Genomic DNA, 18174 nt, shown 5'->3' on the forward strand with positions numbered 1-18174 from the left:
AAGTAGAGGAAGATCTTTACATCCCCACCCCTGAAAATCTGTTTGAAGAGAATGGAAAGGAAACTAAACCAGACCCAACCAGACTTCCAGTTGCTCGTAAAGACCATGCCTGTGTTATCCATTATTTAACATGCTTACCCTGTTTATATCAGTGACATAAGAGTGTGTGCTAGTTTCTCCGAAGAGTACTGTCTTTGCCGCTTCATAGCACACTGTCTTGTACTCCCAGGCCTGCACATGGTGTTAGCAGATATTTAAAGCATTTCAGTCTAACATTTTATAGGTCATGATGAACTGAGCCTATAAAGCAAGTTACTGCTAGGAAGTTAATGCAGTCTAAGAGTGTAATGTAGACTGAATGCTCTGCTCAGTCAGTGTGTTTCAGCTTGCCGCAAGAACCATCAGTGGGGAATTAAAAATTACCCTCATATAAAGCTCTAATGGCAGATTGTTTGATAACATAACAATAGCCTGAAATATTCTGCAGATGGGTGTGCCTTAGATTTCTACCGTCACAAATTTAGAGTTTCTGTTTCCTTTTAAAATAAGGTCATTATAGGAACATGCATATTTCCCCCCCGATTTACATACACAAATGCTCAGAACTTCGAAAGAAAGTCAAGGTGCTGATAATATTTATCAGAAATGTAGGATACATGATTCGCTTTATTACCTTTTTTTCATTTTTCATTGTTCTCCCTTGGTGACCTTTACACCCAACCTCCACCCATTGAGTGATGGTTTGAAGGGGAAATCAGCTGTACTCATGGCGTTGACTCCTCTGTTATTGGGACTCCTGGTCACATTGAGGAGCCCCTTGTGAGTAGAGCCAAAGGTCTATTCAACTTGTGGAGGCCAGGGACATGCCATAAATGCGCCTATCTTTTTAATGGCATGGTCCCCTTTACTTGGGAAAGCATATAAGGCAGTCGGCCAGTGGCTATTGCAATCCTGCATCAAGCTTTTCTTAGGTTTGAGAAAGTATCAGGGGTTGGGTATGTGTGTAAGGCACTTTATTAAACAAGCATACCGTATTTTTTGCTCTATAAGACTCACTTATTTCCTCCTAAAAAGTAAGGGGAAATGTGTGTGCGTCTTATGGAGCGAATGCAGGCTGCGCAGTTATCCCAGAAGCCAGAACAGCAAGAGGGATTGCTGCTTTCACTGCGCAGCGATCCCTCTTGCTGTTCTGGCTTTTGAGATTCAGAATATTCTTTTTCTTGTTTTCCTCCTCCAAAAACTAGGTGCGTCTTGTGGTCTGGTGCATCTTACAGAGCGAAAAATACAGTACTTTGCACTTCAATCAGTGTCCCTGAACATTCAAAACCCTTATATGGTGTAACCAAAAATCCTTTTATACTACGGTGTTAGCCTCCCCTCACTGGATTCCTTATTCTTATTTCCAAACTAGGGAAGGCAGGTACACCAGACTGGACTATATTTCATCTAACAGAGATGTATCCATTGTAAGTGTAAAACCACCCATATTATTTTAGTAGTGGCTGTTGGTGCAAAGCTTATCTTTCAACCTTGCTCTTCCAGCATGGCTTTCTTGCTGTGATTTCTAGCTAGAGTGGGTAATGATGCTGAATATGTCTTTAATCTAGGCATTTTATGAACTCTGAGAAGCTATTGTTTCAGCATAAATCACAGCGCTGTCCTCAACCTTAGGGTTTATGTGAAGGATTGTTCATATATGTGCAAAAATGAGGCGGGTTGGACTCATTTCTCTACACGCCCAACGCCGCTGCACATGTGATGTTTACTTTCAGGTGATAAATTCTGTGATACAAATATGTAGATCTGTAGGTGATTTCTCATTTCAAATGTATTAGTCTTCAGAGCACTGCCAGTATCACAGATAGGTTGAGGAGATGTCACTAACGCTATACACTTAGTGTTCTTTGATTATTTCTTCATCTTTGTGTCTAAAGATCTCTCAGTGCAGTTCCACATTTTAAGGATCACTTTGGAGAGTGCTCTGTAAGACTAAATACATAGGAGGTAGCGTTCCTTTATCATGTATGCCATCAGAAATGCCTTGTTGCCTCTCTTATCAGCCACTTCCTGCTGTCAACCAGTGCGTATTTCAATAGGGAAGGATTTGCTTCTAGTGTAATGCAGCATAATGTCTAACGTGGAGTTTTTAATTGTGCAAACACACGAAGCCTTTGCAGTGGTAGGCAATTTGATAAAAGGATTAGATTATGAATATTTCCAACTTGATTAGAGATTAGCTGGGAGCTGATCAATGTGAGTCAATGAATCTCCTCAAATCTCTTAGGTTTTTCGCACATCTGAACTTGCTTGTGGAGTGGGGAGGGGGCTTTTTGCAGCAATATTAATTATAATACAAACCTGCCATTCATTGTGAATGAGTCAGGTAGATTCTTGCAGAACGCATTCAAAGAAAAAAATTCCTTCCAGTAGCACCTTAAAGACCAACTAAGTTAGTTCTTGGTATGAGCTTTCGTGTGCATGCACACTTCTTCAGATACACTGAAACAGAAGTTCAGTGTATCTGAAGAAGTGTGCATGCACACGAAAGCTCATACCAAGAACTAACTTAGTTGGTCTTTAAGGTGCTACTGGAAGGAATTTTTTTATTTTGACTATGGCAGACCAACACGGCTACCTATCTGTAACATTCAAAGAAGTAATGTACCTAATCCGTACAAGATTAAGCCTTTTTAGTTCCAAAAAAATGTAATGATTTTTCAGAGGAAGTGTTATAACTCAGAAGCTTTTACAAACTTTCAAGATGCTAATTGTACCCAGACATTGCCATGGCTGGTGAATAACTGTTCCTTTGTGGCATCCAGCCTTTCTCAAGAAAGAAAGAAAAAACCTGGACAACAACGCAGCACTTGTAGCACCAACTTTAGAGATACATTTTAATAGAAAATGACACCACCGGTACTGACTTGATTAAAGATCCTTCCAAGGGCACACCACTTCTCTCGCAAGTTTTAAGCCACATGGGGGGGGGGGAGGGATAGGGAAATCGGAAGATCAACTCAAAAGTCTTTTCATTTACTTATTAGTCTCCAGTTTGAGATTTGTACTTTTAAAATCCATAAATGGAAAGCTAAAGGTATGGGGCTGGGGAGAGATTCAGACTGGTCTCAGATTGCAATCTTAATCAGGACAAGAAAGAGGAAAAGAACAAAAGGAAAGTAATCTAGATCATTTGGGAATGGCTTGAAATTAGCCAGCTATATTGGCTGCTTTTAGTGTTTCGCTGTATGTTGGACTGTGCCATTATAAGCCGTAAATATAATGCAAACACAGATCACATTGACAACAAAGGGGGATATCTGTGTTCCCTCCATTCATGGGGTAACTTGAAAGAAAGAAAGAAAGAAAGAAAGAAAGAAAGAAAGAAAGAAAGAAAGAAAGGTATTTACTCTTAAGAACCAACTTATTCTGCACACAAAGGTTTGTGTGTTGACTCCCCCCCCCTCATTTGCATCATTAGTGACTGAAATACTCAGAGAGTGTAATTAATGGGCTAAGAGAGTCATTTAGGCAAACCCAGAGCCATGAGGGTGAAATATTTTTCTCCATGGAAAGATCTTTAAGGAATAAATAATTGCACGCACCAGAGGTTTGCGATGGCCAATCTAAATGCGAGCGTGCAATTAGGAAGAGCGTGGCTCAAGAAGCAAAATGCTTGCCACTATCCGCATATCATGTCACTAATTAAATATTTAAAAGTCCATCCCTACCCTTCTTCATCCCTCGCTCCCCAAAAGAAAAGTATTATGCCACAAATATACTGGTAACTTTTGTAGATAATTAACAAGTTTTTGGAAGAAGGGTGCAGATTCCAAGGTTCTTACAAGGTCATGTCTTATTATGCTGCATCTTCTATATGTCCTGGTAACAACTTTCTTGCTAATTTAAATCTTAACTAGGACATCCCATAGCGATTTCCCATTTCCCTTGTCAAAATGGAAAGTGATTGTTTCTGTATGCAAAAACTGCAGTAGGTGAACGTTTTCATAAGTAATTGGTCCTAATTGACACTGGCCCCGATATATAGAGATACATTGTAATTATCCCACAAGAAGTTTGGAAACTGTAGGCATCCAGTAAATGCTTAAATAAATAAGTGTGCGCACACATTTATTCGCTGTATGTATCTGCAATAATGTTTCCCCTGCATTATGTTGAGACATGATGACCCTTTGAAATTAAGAGAGCCTCAGTGGCCTGCTTCGTAAATAAATATGTCTTATTTTGCTCCTAAAATGAAGCCACTTTTATGTTGAATGTGCAATTCTGCAAACGAGAAAGTTGGGTTGGATTAATAAGACTCTGAGCGAGTCAGGCCTAATTTGCATTAAACTGACCCAAAGGTCTTGTAAAATTGCTCAGAATTATCAAGGCTTCTAACATATCAGAGGTTTTATTAACAAATTACTGGTGTTATATTTTTTTTAAAAATATGCTTATTTTGCTAATTAAAGGAGCTTTCAAAGGCAGTTTTAATTGTATTTAAAATCTATGCAAATTATGTTATATAAAGAAAATACATCCCACATATTGTTGTTTGTGTACTCCCTTGCACAAGTTGTTATTTGGGGTATCACATTAAAACTAGAAAGCAGTAAGAACATTCTGACATGGTAAAACTTGTAACCCTTTTGTGCACATTTGAAATAAAAGAATAATTAGTGGTATACAAGTGTTTATTACCAAATCTGCTGGATCTTTCTTTTATGCCAGTTGTGAGCACACCTTATGGAAGTGAAGTTAAAGGTAAAGGACCCCTGAGAGTTAAGTCCAGTCGCAGACAACTCTGGGGTTGCAGCACTCATCTCGCTTTACAGGCTGAGGCAGCCGGCATTTGTCCACAGTCAGTTTTTCTGGGTCATGTGGCCAGCATGACTAAGCCGCTTCTGGCACAACAGAACACCAAAACCAGAGCAGCGCACAGAAACGCCGTTTACCTTCCCGCTGGAGCAGTACCTATTTATCTATATGCACTTTGATGTGCTTTCGAACTGCTAGGTTGGCAGGACCAGGGACTGAGCAACGGGAGCTCACCCCGTCGCGGGGATTCGAACCGCCGACCTTCTGATCGGCAAGCCCAAGAGGCTCAGTGATTAGACCACAACGCCACCCACATCCACCTTATGGAAGTATGGCTTACTAATTTCAGTGGAACATGCCTTTACATCAGATTTCTCCAAGTTGCTGTAGTCCAGACGTTCTGGACTACAACTCCCTTTCATCACTGACCATTGGCCAAAATGGCTGGGGCTAATGGGAGTTGTAGTCTGAAATGTGTAAAGGGAACCAGTTTGAAAGCATACATAGGTCACCCACTGTCACATCATGTACTACAGTGGTACCTCAGGTTACATATGCTTCAGGTTACATACGCTTCAGGTTACAGACTCCGCTAACCCAGAAATAGTGCTTCAGGTTAAGAACTTTGCTTCAGGATGAGAACAGAAATCGTGCTCCGGCGGCACGGCGGCAGCAGGAGGCCCATTAGCGAAAGTGGTGCTTCAGGTTAAGAACAGTTTCAGGTTAAGTACGGACCTCCGGAACGAATTAAGTACTTAACCTGAGGTACCACTGTACTTTGTTTCCAGTGTTTTGTTTTGTTTTGTTTAAAATTGTTGGATGTACTTGTTCTCTGTGCTTTATATCTTTATTGTTTTGCCCATATTGATATATTAATGGATTGGTGGATTTAGTAAGCTGTAAATTGTTGCATGTCCGGCATATCACATCACTAGATGGGAAGCTAGTTTCACGGTGCGCGTGTCATTCCTTTCACAGTGGAACCTGAAGGTGGCTTTATGCACTAAGTAATATTTGGTGGATTGTGTCCATTGGGTTCCATTTGCATTCATTGGATTCATATAGATGCATAATTAAATTAAGTTATTTACTTTCAAATTAATTTGAATCCCTTGATTGATTTTACAGAACTAACCAAATAGAAGATAGTTGTATTTTTTTTTATTTGTATCACATTTAAAAATAACTGCCACAAGCATTACTTATTACATTAATTGTGACAAATGGGATCATTACTGTGAAACACCTTGTTTGCCATATTAATTGTGCCACATTTAGCTTCCTAATGTTATGTTTATTTAGTAATTAATAAGATTCAACAAATCATTAGTTATTAAACATTTAAGGAAAACTGCATCCGCATTTCTCCTGCAGTGTTAAAGTTGCTGGCTTATGCACGGGCCCTGCTGTCTTCGCTGCTACTCCATGTGCATCTCTCTTTTTGTGCGTGCATGAGTGTTTGGTTTCTTACATATATGTGTATTATGGTTGCCACCTTTGGTTGGGCAAAATACAGGACAGGTCAGGATGGATGGGGGGGAGGTCCTAAAAATTACTTTATCAGGTGCAGAAATGACTTCAAAGCAATCCATTACAGTGACACACTGGGATTATAGTGGTTTATTCAATGAAAAAAAAAACCCCAACAACAACCCAGGCCTGCACACACACTGTCTGAGTTTCCGTCTCCGACCCACCTGCTTCTGCCTGAACAAAAACTCTCCCCCCTCACTCTCTGATCCACCCATTGCCCTCCACAGCCTATGCAAAACCCAAGACGCCACTGTAGATGGCCCATGCACTGCAAACCACATCTCTCACTCTCCTTGACCCATCCTCTGCCCATGCAAAAACTCTCTCACATGTATTGCCAATTTAATGGCAGTATAATGGACAGGTTAGGCTGGATCATGCTGCATTAGTCTGACTACTGTAAGCAGAGTTTGCTTTTTATCTACCACAACCATCTCCTCCCACTTTTGTGTGTGTGTGTGTGTGTGTGTGTGTGTGTGTGTGTGTGTATTCTGACCACTCCAGTGTTCAGTTTTCCTCTCCATATCCAGTACTACATCTAGCTCCTCTATGCGTGCCAGGCTTGTCATGCTATACCAAACCTTTCATTTTAATCTTGGAGTATTTGTTCAAGACCATAGATTTTGCATTTTTAATCTTCCCTAGAACAGTGGTGAATAATGGCCCCTGGCAGGAGATAATGAAATTTTCTTAATTTATATTTTCAAGCAGAAGCCTCAATTGAAAATGGCATCCTATGGCCCGGAGACATAGCTCTAGTGCAAGTTTCAGGGGAGCTGTAATAATAACGCAGTGCCAATGGTGACGGGGAATGATAGGACAGTGAAGAAGTAATTTAAGGAAGAAAAGGGAATGTACCAAAGCTTTATTGTAGCATATCTAATGATCTGCTGAAGATCCCCAATGGCTTTTGGAGCATGACAGGAGAAACTAATGTTATCTTGCCAAAACAGAAGCCTCTGCTTAATCAGCAGAGCAAGACTATTGATTAAAACACCTCACACAAATAGATTACACATGGAATCTCATCTCCATACTTTTCACTTGGTAAAGTGTAATAATGAGCATAAGATAATCAAAAGAAGAGCTAAAGCAATTTGTTGGGAATTGTACGAGTCAAGATTACAGCGGGAACGCAAACAAATTAGAATGAGAACAAGGACTGCTTTTAAAGCCAAGCACATGAGGACAAACTTGCACAGTACACAGGGATAAACATGAAGTGGGCCCATGTAACGGTAGTTAGGAAAATGAAAAATTGCCTCATGCATTGGTTCGACTCCCTCACCCCCTTCTCTTTATCTGATGTGCAAAAAAGCACAGGCCTGCTTTTGCCCAATCAGTCAAATGAGGTGAGCCAAGTTCACCATCTCTCTGGAGCTGTTAATTAGCTGGCCACGTTTGATTCAGATTCCCTCAGTGTCGCTATACATATTGGAAAGATGTAAAAAGAATTGCAAATTCTAAAACACACACACACACAATTTGTGGTCTTACATTATCTCTTCAATAGAATGCTATCTGACAGTCAATACTGTCATAAAAGCACAGGCATATTCCTGCATTCTCCTCACAAGTGGGAGGTGGGCAGAAAGAGAGGTTTGTATGCAGACATAACTATCTCCCCCCCCCCCCCAATATAAGTGGCAATTTACATGCCCCTTCCTCTACTTCGCTCCTCAAATAGCCGTATACATATATCTCAGAAGCACAGGAATTTTAAGTGCAACAATTACAGCTTTTGACAGAATCAGTTAATTAGCCTTCTAAAATGAAGGACTGTTAATTGTGGGATGTATTACTCTGGAATAAAAGCTGGTACTTAGAATAAGGGACAGCCGGCCACCCTATCCAAGACATGCACACACTGCAAGAATCTCTACATTGTCCCATTGAAGAAGAAAAAGAAAAAAGGAACTTTACCACAGATGAACGATATGTGCTGGTTTATTATAATTTGCCAGTGGCTGTTATCTACCTGTACACTTTCGGATCATAGCCAATTACCGTATTTTTCGCTCTATAAGACGCACCAGACCACAAGCCGCACCTAGTTTTTGGAGGAGGAAAACAAGAAAAAAAATATTCTGAATCTCAGAAGCCAGAACAGCAAGAGGGATCCCTGCGCAGTGAAAGCAGCAATCCCTCTTGCTGTTCTGGCTTCTGGGATAGCTGCGCAGCCTGCATTCACCCCATAAGACACACACACATTTCCCCTTACATTTTAGGAGGGGAAAAGTGAGTCTTATAGAGCAAAAAATACAGTATATGCTGCATTCGTGCCGTCCAAAATAAAGTCCTATTAAGCTTCCACCAAGATGTTTCTTTGCCAAAATAAATCACAAATATGACCTTTAGTATATCATTTGACAAACAACAGTCCTGCTAACACAAGTGCTTTTGGCTGCAAAATTGAATCTCTCCCCCCCCCCCCTTCTTTTCCCACATGGCCCTTAAATCTGCTCTAGAAAATTGTGAGGAAACCCAGTCAATGTTTAGGGAGATGTGGTGAGCAATATGATGAACACAAGTAAGGGTACGGTAAAGGACCCCGGGATGTTTGTCTAGTCGAAGGCGGCTACGGGGTGCAGCACTCATCTTGCTTCAGGCCAAGGGAGCAGGCATTTGTCCACAGACAGCTTTCTAGGTCATGTGGCCAGCATGACTAAACCGCTACTGGCACAATGGTACCTATTTATCTACTCATCCCATTGCATGGATTGGAACCGCTGACCTTCTGATCAGCAAGCCCAAGACCCTAGCAACCGTTGTGTTGAATCCAGTTAAGTCATTTTGTGAGCTTTGGGGAAACCCATGGAGAAGATTTGGGAGAGAGCAGGGGGAGAAGGAGTAGAAGTTCTAGTCACACAATGGCTTCGTTGGATACAGCCCTTTGTTTCAAATCGCAATTTAATCTCTTTGTTGATTTCAGTGTTGATTTAGTTGCCTTGAATACGATTTTACCATAAAACAGAGATTTAAATGTAGATTCAAGTTAGTTCCACATTTCCCATTATTCATTCATTTTATTATTTATCACAGGGGTTTATGTCCCACGCTTTGGTAGAAATTCCTTGGGCAGCTGGCAATTGTTTTGTGGGTTTCTTTTTACTCACGAGGCATGCAAATGTTCAAAATTAGGCACACATATCCTGTTCCCAGTTAAGATAGTATTTTATACAAATTATCACATACTAGCAACCAGTATACACAGTTAGAAAATTCATATGCAGGCTATGAAATAAGTACATTGCCTACTGAATGTGTTCAGTGTATGAGATACTGTGGCATTTTCATTCTCACGAAAGTATCATTTCAGAGCTGAAAAGCTGAACTATACACAACTATAATGCTGTCATCGGTAATTTTCTGCAGGATGTCGTCCAAAAATACTGATAAAAAATAGAAGTGGACAGTCCGCAGGCAGCTACTACTACCAATGACAGCTATTTGTCAGCTCCAGCTAGTCTTTTTTTTTTAAAAAAAAAATGCAAAGTCAAATTATGCGATCTACTTGAATCACACATATCTTCACATTTCACATCATGTATTCTGCTTTTGCATAAAAGGACAAGTTACCACGGAGGGTTACCCTTTGCCCACTGGAAGCCTTGTTGAGCCATCGTTCTGAGTGCTGAGATTTCATCACCCATTCCCTAGCCACTTTCAAGCATTTATATAGTGTCATAAAGGCTGGCAACTTGCTTTAAAAAGAAGAAGAAGCTGGCAGTTGCAGGAAGCTGAATTCTATGTCCAGTAATGCAGTTCTTTCTGCACTTGTGAGGAATCTCAAAATACACAATAGTTTCAGTTGCAATAGTTAGGACAGAACCGACAGCCATCAGCATTATTGCAAAAAAGGTTAAAAAAAAAAGAAGACTAGAAGTTTTCTGCTAAGTCTGAGACTTGGTTCCCATGATCTTATCTGTTGTGCATGGAACCTGGGTCCTTCCCATTGCTGTTGACATTTCCTGAATGTTTCTTCCAAAGCTACCAACCAAAAATTCAAGTAGATTCGTGATTTATTTGCTGGAAGGACAACTCAAGTTGTATTATTGGGCTGTCTTTAATATTCTTCCAGCTGCGTGAACTGAAATTTCAGCTTGATCTTGCACCTGTTGGCAGGGGACAGATGTCAGGGGTTCCCTGACACAAGACAGATCTCTTCAACTTGTGCAAGGGGTATTCAGTAGTGTGGGAAGTGCTAGTAGCACAAGGATTGATATACGGCTGGAGTCAAAGGCTAGACTATTATTTTAAGACCTGGCTTCCTTTCCTTCACTTTACTGACAAACAGAACTCACCCAGGAGATCAGCCAAGCTTTCCTTGTTTTTAGTCACCAAACTGTTTCTGACCTTTTATTTTCCTCCTTCCTTTGCTTTCAGAGGAAAAAAAAGGCTGAAAGTCATTTTCTTTCAACCACTTTTTTGGTTTTGACTAGTGCTGCTTGAGCCAGATCAAAATCAATCCATTTTAAAGTACCGAGCCGTAAAATACAAATCCCGTCTTAATATATTTGTTTGCAAAGTGCCAAACTGTACAAATCAGTAGCTTTCAACTATGAAAAATTGATTGTCAACTTTCTATCAGCAGGTAAATTAGGTAGTTTCTTTCTTTCTTTCTCTCTGTCTCTCTTTGTCTGTTAAATACTTTAAAAAGAAGGCTGTAATTGTAGACACACTTACTTGGGACTAAGTTTTGTTGAACATCGTGGAAGTTGCTTGTGATAGCAAATATGCATAGAATTGTGCTAGTTTGCTCAGCATGAGGAATTAACTCATTAAAATCAATGAAACTTAAAAAATGCTTAATTTGGGCTGGATGAAGTCCTTTTGTTTTACTGTAATTTATAGCAAGTTGCTTTAAGAAGCATTATTTTCTTACAAAGGTTTATGATAACTTACATAGGAATACATTCCATTGAACTTGGTGGAGCTTATGTCTGAGTAGGTATGTTTAGGATTTTTTATGCCCCCCCCCCCATGATGGTTATATTTTGTTAATTAGATTTGTTACATTGTTTTGGGTTCATGTAAGGCACCCTGCAAGTTGCCAGAATGGAGAGAGGGGTTATAGCAGTATCCAAGATAATTAAAATAAACCTTTAGCCTTTTCTGTCTGAAATTACTTCTGGTACCAATTACTAAAAGTTCTGCAAAATTATTATGAGTTTGAACTTAAAATACATCTAGCCCACAACCTCTTTGTGGTCTAATTCAAATGCAGTGCTGCCTGATTGCCTAGATATGGTTGCCGTGAACTTTGTAAATTAATTCTGATTTTGAAATTAACACACATCCTTCTCCTTCTCCTTGCCCCAGGTGCAACAACAGAACACAGTGTATAGTAGTTACCGGGTCAGATGTGTTTCCTGATCCTTGTCCTGGAACATACAAATACCTCGAAGTACAATATGAATGTGTCCCTTACAGTAAGTATACGCTTTTTTTGTTGCTGTTCTTGTTCACTTCCTCTAGCCTTCACAATTGATGCTGTGGCAGTCCAAGATGCACAAAAAGAGCATAGGTTTCGGGCCTGAGAACTATTATGCATGCAGAGCACTTTCAAACTAGGCCTTCCAATTAGCTTCAGCAAAGTGTGGAAAGGAGCCATCGTGTGATGCTGGCCAAGTGGCTGTCTGTGTTCTTAAGTGTTTGGCTTTTAAGAGTACTAGGGTTTTATCCCCCCCCCCACAAAACAAACTTGAATTAGCTATTCAAAAGACGAGATAGAAATTTGTACTTTTGCCCAATACCGGTTCCTGACAAATTGGCTTGGCTTGCAGTTTTCTAAAGAAACCACTGACTTCAATTTTAATCTTCCAACAGTTTGAAACAGCTACCTGCTGTGGTGACAGTGGTTCACAGCCATACAGTACCGTGGAAATATCCAGGAGTTATTTCCCCAGCTACTTGATATAGCAATGTTTGCTTTTATTTCATTTTTATTTTCAGTTTGAAGATCATTGTTGTTGTTGTTGTTATTTATTATATTTGTAAGCAGTCCTTCATCCAAAGATCATAGGACAGTTCACAACATAAAAATACAAAACCAGAGCACAAAAGACATAATAAAACAGAAGCAAACCAATAAACCCACTCCCACAAAAAGTAATTAGCCAAGGGCCTGGGGGGGACGGGGACATTTTCGCCTGGTGCCTAAAGGAATGCAACAAGTCCTTGAGGAGAGCAATCCACAAACTGGGAACCCGTTCTCATGTTGCCACCCTCCAGACCTCTTGTGAAGGAGGCGCACAAAAAACTTTTGCAAGTAATGAATACTTCCGTAAAATTACACATTCATTCTTTTTTAATGTACAGAATCTCATTGTTTGATTCTTAAAATAATAATCATCAAGTGATACTCTAATCAGCGGGTAAGCAGTATCTACTCCCACCCCAAAATAACCCCATCATCCACAGTAACAACCTATCCATGATGAGTCTCCATTCATCAGCAGACCATAACATCTTTGGCAGCCCAGTCGACAAGCCTTGAAATGCCTGCCGTGGATCTAAAGAGCTGATTCATCCAGTTTCTGAAAAGCTTTTGTTTTCTCCTCCATAATGCTGTCGTTCAAAATAAAGTCAACCTTGGTCTCATATTTTCCATTAGAGGAAGTCTGTTGCTTCTAACAGTAAACTTCAGCAATGCATTGATTGTGCCTCCATTTGTTATAAATGTGACGTTAATGTTTTTTAATATCTTCAAACTTAAAATATTAAAAATAATTGCAGCGTTCTTTTTGGTGTAGGGAGCATACACATAGCAAGAAATGAACGGTATAGGATTAGAAGCATTTGCCCACTAAAAAAAATTGATGGAATCAGCTGTGTCAGAAATAGGCAGCACCAACTCTCCCCCCCCCATTAATGCACTTAACACTGTATGTAAATGTATACAGCAGTTTGCATCTGGATAGTACTCAATACTGAGTCACAGTATTGATCTTTCTGCGCATCAGTTAAAGGCCGAACACAGATCATCTTTTCTTTCCATTCTTGCTATGTATTCCTGTGCCATTGTGAAGCAGATGCTTGTTGTGGCTTTCTTTTTTTGTGCCGTGGGTAGGAATTGGAATCCTACTGTGTCTGCTGAGCTTTAGTGCCCTGTTCTCATGTGTCTATCATTGGTGGCTCATTGAAACCATCCTTCTTGTGGCACTTTGAGGCGTGTATTGTCCCTACCTAACAAAAACAGCTTTGTTTCATAAAGTCACCTTTACATTAAGATCACTATTTCTATTCCTAAATTCCCAGAAAGAAGCAGTGAATCCAATTCCAAGCTATTCAAAAGCCACAATGTTTCTGTTTTGTTGGGTTGTGTAGGACAAGACAGTAGTTAAAAAAAATAAATGCAAATGTTATTTTCAGATTTCAGATCGGTTTTTTTCATGCTGTTTTAGGGAGACAAGTGTGGATATGCCCTGCTGGTTTGGGTTTTCCTATCTACAGAGAAAAAAATGTTTCTTTTGCAGTTAACAGAAGGATGCTCTGCACAGCACTGCCTAGGCAGAACTCTTTTAACATGTAGTAATTTTACTCCTTTAAAAATAGCTGTATTTCAATATGTATATTGCCTACTGCTCATTTCATTACAAAGCTATTTTCAGTTGCTCTGTGCAGAAGTGAAATGAATCAAGAGTCTTTTCTGATTCACGAATCAAATTCAGAGCTTAATTTGAAGAAGCATATTTTGAATTTGATTTAATATGAATATTTGTTGATAATTGCATTTTCTTGTTCTGGCTTACTATTTACAAGTCCCTTAGAAAAAGAAAAGGTAACATGATAATGCTTACTTTGTAATGTATAATGCTTTATTTAAAGAAGCAAATAAATTTTGGCCATAGTCCTGCACCCCAAAAATAACAAGACAAACCCATGAGTCAAGATTTATCTATCAGGCATGTTACAGACTTCCTCCAATGCAAGCTTTGGGCCAAACTACATGTGATTTTTTTTTGTATCTTTAGTCTCTGTATGGCTATTTTTTTCCTGGCTGACATGGGATGTCTGAGCCAGATCAGGGCTGTGGCATCGGGGCGGTAGGAGGAAGGTCTTCATCCCACTGTGGTCTTGCTCCAAATCAGGGGTGGGATGTATACTATCTGTTTCATTCCCTAATGGGGACAAAAGTTAAAAATCCCCGTCCCAGCACAGCCAACCCACCTCTGGGACCCCTATGCCAGCTAGCTAGCTGTTTATTTCTTTATTTAAAAAAACCAGCCACACGAGCTTCCAACATGAATAATGTCATGTTTAGTTTGACCCTCTGTCTTTAAGAAGACTTATACCAAATCCCTCTCCTTGCAGTATTGTGTAACTGGACAGCTTGACGAAACCTGCACCCATCTTCTCTTACAAACGTATACACATAAGCACACACAAACACATGCATGCACATAAATTATTTCTGTGGATGTCTGTTCAAAATTCTTCACAGACACGTCTACACAGAGGAAGAAATAGTGAATATTGGAACATGCACTGAGTATTTAGCTTGTAGATTCCAAATTAATGATCAGCATACTTCAAATCTAAGTTCATGACTGTCCAGGTTGAGAACAGCTACATGTGAGTGTTCGGTCTTTTCATGTGAAAGCAGACAAGCAAAAAGAACAAAAACAAGAATACTGTTAAACCGTTCCAGCTCTGACATGTCATCTCTGCGCAGTTTAGAGCCCTCAAAAGGTTACAAAAAACATGGTGTATTAGGGGTTTCACAATATTACAATAGGGCAGCACAGTCCCTTAGCTTCCCTCCCCCCTCTGAATTAATGCTGTCTCTTTTTAGCTACAGTATTTTCACCTCTGATATTCAGTTGTTTAGCGTTGTACACAGTGCTCAGGTTTGCATGCTCAGATAAGGGTTAGGGTAAATGAGTGTCAATGCTTTGCTAGTAGTCTTAGATTAACACCCATTAAGTTGAGGACGTTTCCATCCCTGTCTTCTGCCTCTCACTGCTTCTAGTCAGGTTAACGTGGTGGAGATTTCGAAATGTGTTTTCCAAATCTATTGGAACCTTAGCTTTTCATGCAGTGCATGAAAACTTGAGCAGAGTTTTCTCATGGGTGGTTAGCTGCAGGAGGTCTTGCATCCAGTTTTCCACATATGATGCCCTTTCCAACACTGAAGGATTATTCACTTTGCTGCCAAAGTAGAACCATCATTCCTGTCCTTTTGGTAACCCCCACATGGCCGGTGTGGAGCCAATTGTTGTGTTGGCATCTCCTATCAACAGGGATTTGTCCAGAACTCAGTACTTCCTTTCAGAAGCGTTGGATTACTGGATTACTGGGCAGCTATTTATACCTCCAGCAGTAATCTGTGGATGTGATGCCCCTGTGCTTAAGGCATGTTGGTGCCCATTAGGCCCAGAAGAAGATTTTCTGTTGAATGAACCTCAGTCTAATGTTGTGGGTTAGCTGGTTGGATACCAAGTAAGGCTTTCCTCCATGGTGTAGATGTTAGACATGCTTCTACTTCTTTGTCCTGCTTTTGCCTCAGCCTTACAGAGTTCCGATCCGGGTTCAGTGTGTTACATGCTAATGTGCCTAGGCACTTGCTGAGCCTCCTTGAGAAGGAAAAGCTACATGCTTCTTGCAGGAGATTCAGGGTTTCTGCTGCACTCAGAACATCTGTGCAATCCCCACTCAGTGTTGTGAAGGGCTCTAAACTGTTCAGAGATGACACACCAGAAGGGGCTTTGTGCTGGGCCTCCACTCTCCTAATGGGCTTGTTTAAATGCAAGGAGATTGAACACTAGAATGGGGCTAATAATAGTGATGCCAATATTATCTACACATTTGTCATGTAAATTTCCTCTTATTTCTGGTGTCACTCAAAATGTTCAGATGAGCTTTATTTACTTACTTCAATCTCTCCGCTTTTCTGTAACTACCTGCTTTTAAATATCTCTCTTTTCTTTTGAAGTTTTGTTTTAAAAATCTGCTTTCTTCTCTCTGTACAAAACCCAAATCCTTCTCTGTGGTCTTCTTCTTTTAAGGTTGACATTCCCTTTGTAATGAGACGGAGGTTTTTCTGTATCTACATGAAGTGGTTTGCAACAGTCCTTATTGAGCTGCAACAAGTGTCTGAATTACTGGAATATCTGAAGCCCTAGTGTCACTTTTGCTACAACCCTGTCAGCGCTGCTTCTGAAATTGTCATTGTGCGCCCTGTGTACTTGCATCAAAGCACTGAATTGCACTGCTCTGTTCCCCTGTGCTTGAGTTAATGCACTTACATCCATCATGTGTTTCAGGTTCAAGGCCAAGGAGAGAAGAGACCATCCTTGTCTAGCAATACACATCTTCTGCGCTCCTTTTCTGCTAATAGAGCTCTGATACACTGCACTGTCAATTACTTTTATTTTGAGCATGATTAGTGAGCATGAAGGGACTGACTGCACAGTTTCTAGTCTGTAGCCCTCTGTTTTTGTTTGGTTTTTGTTTTTTGGCTAACCCACACTTGACCTTTGGTGGGTGAACATTTTTTTTCCCTTTAGACTCTTCCGCCCATACAGCATTTCATTTTTCCTGTCACTTCCATCTAAGGGACCCATGAGTGATGAGTAGATCTGGGTTTCTCCTTGTTTGTTTCCCTACAGTGCCATCTTAAGCCATGGTATGCAAAACATTTGTGTTAAGAAGGATGCATGTGAACCAGCATCCCAAGAACCAAAGTTGCTTAAGGAACCTAAATTGTGAGGAAAGGTTCCTTGGTTGCATACTTTGAAGCACTGCCACCCCCCCTCCCAAAGAGCATGGAGATCTCAGGGAGCCATAGCATTCATTTAGTTCATTTACTTGTGATTTATGTCCTGCCATATAGCCTAGAATGCACAGTGATTGTATATAAAAGCAAGAGAATAATGATTTTTCTCCTTATAAATCCTTGGAGCTCAGTACAGATTATGAATAGTCTCTTGTGATGGGGAAATTAGAGGGGGAAAGTTAAGGAAATGGGAGGAAAATTCCAAGATTGGAAGAAAAGTGAACTAGGCAGAGTGCCAAAGCTTGCTCCTTGTAGTAAATTCATGCTCTCAGTGTTACATTTAGTGTACAACATATAAACAGTATAAACAAACATCAGTATAAAAACCTCAACTATAATAACAGTGTCAATGAATACAGGGTATAGGGTCCAGAGTTAATGGTCAGGAAAAGCAAAAACAGTATGTATTCAAGGGGCATGTGAAGTATATAGCACAGGGAAGGGCTTTCAGAAGAGAAGGTGCAATGGCAGAAAACGCCTGTTTATGGGCCACTGCCATAATTTTCTGTATACCTACCGGTATATGTTTTTAATAGTAACCTAGGGAAGTAGCCTCAAAACAATGTAAAGGATATATATAGGAGTGCCTGTCACACTTACAGTAGTGTTGCCTGTGGAAAGCATCTAAGTGTGAAGCGGGCACATGCATTCCCAGATAGTCAATATACCTGCCGTAAGAAGCCACTTAGAGAAATTGCCTTTTGCCATCACACTTTACAACAAGAGTGGGGAAACAGGAGATGAGGTTGGGTTCCCACCTGCCATCATCTTTGATTGTCTCCTAATGGGGACTGATGGAGGCTGTCAGACCCAGATTTACCATTTAGCATTTCTCCAGAGGCAGCGGCAGTATAAATGTGGAAAACATACCAGTCACTACAGAGTGTGATCAATCCCAAGACATGTTCGGCAGACCAGCTTCAGGGCAATCTTCCAGATTTACCAGGCTGCAGTTCTCTACCATATTACTTGGGCGTAGGCCCAGTAGGATTTAGATCTGAGTTGAAATGCATTGGATCACACTCTTGGTCTTTTGGACCTAG

General features: G+C 40.3%; 1 protein-coding gene across 18 annotated transcripts in view; it reads left to right on the plus strand.

Moving 5' to 3' along the window:
• ADGRL2 (adhesion G protein-coupled receptor L2) overlaps window positions 1-18174 on the plus strand; it is a 250265-nt gene that overhangs the window by 167247 nt on the left and 64844 nt on the right. For all 18 annotated transcript variants that reach the window (XM_081193663.1, XM_081193655.1, XM_081193656.1 and 15 more), the window contains one exon: window positions 11674-11783. In XM_081193663.1, the coding sequence (XP_081049789.1) occupies window positions 11674-11783 (110 nt within the window). The remainder of the gene's footprint in view (window positions 1-11673; window positions 11784-18174) is intronic.

Source organism: Podarcis bocagei, assembly GCF_964188305.1.
Source record: "Podarcis bocagei genome assembly, chromosome: 5".
Classification (NCBI taxonomy): Eukaryota; Metazoa; Chordata; class Lepidosauria; order Squamata; family Lacertidae; genus Podarcis; species Podarcis bocagei.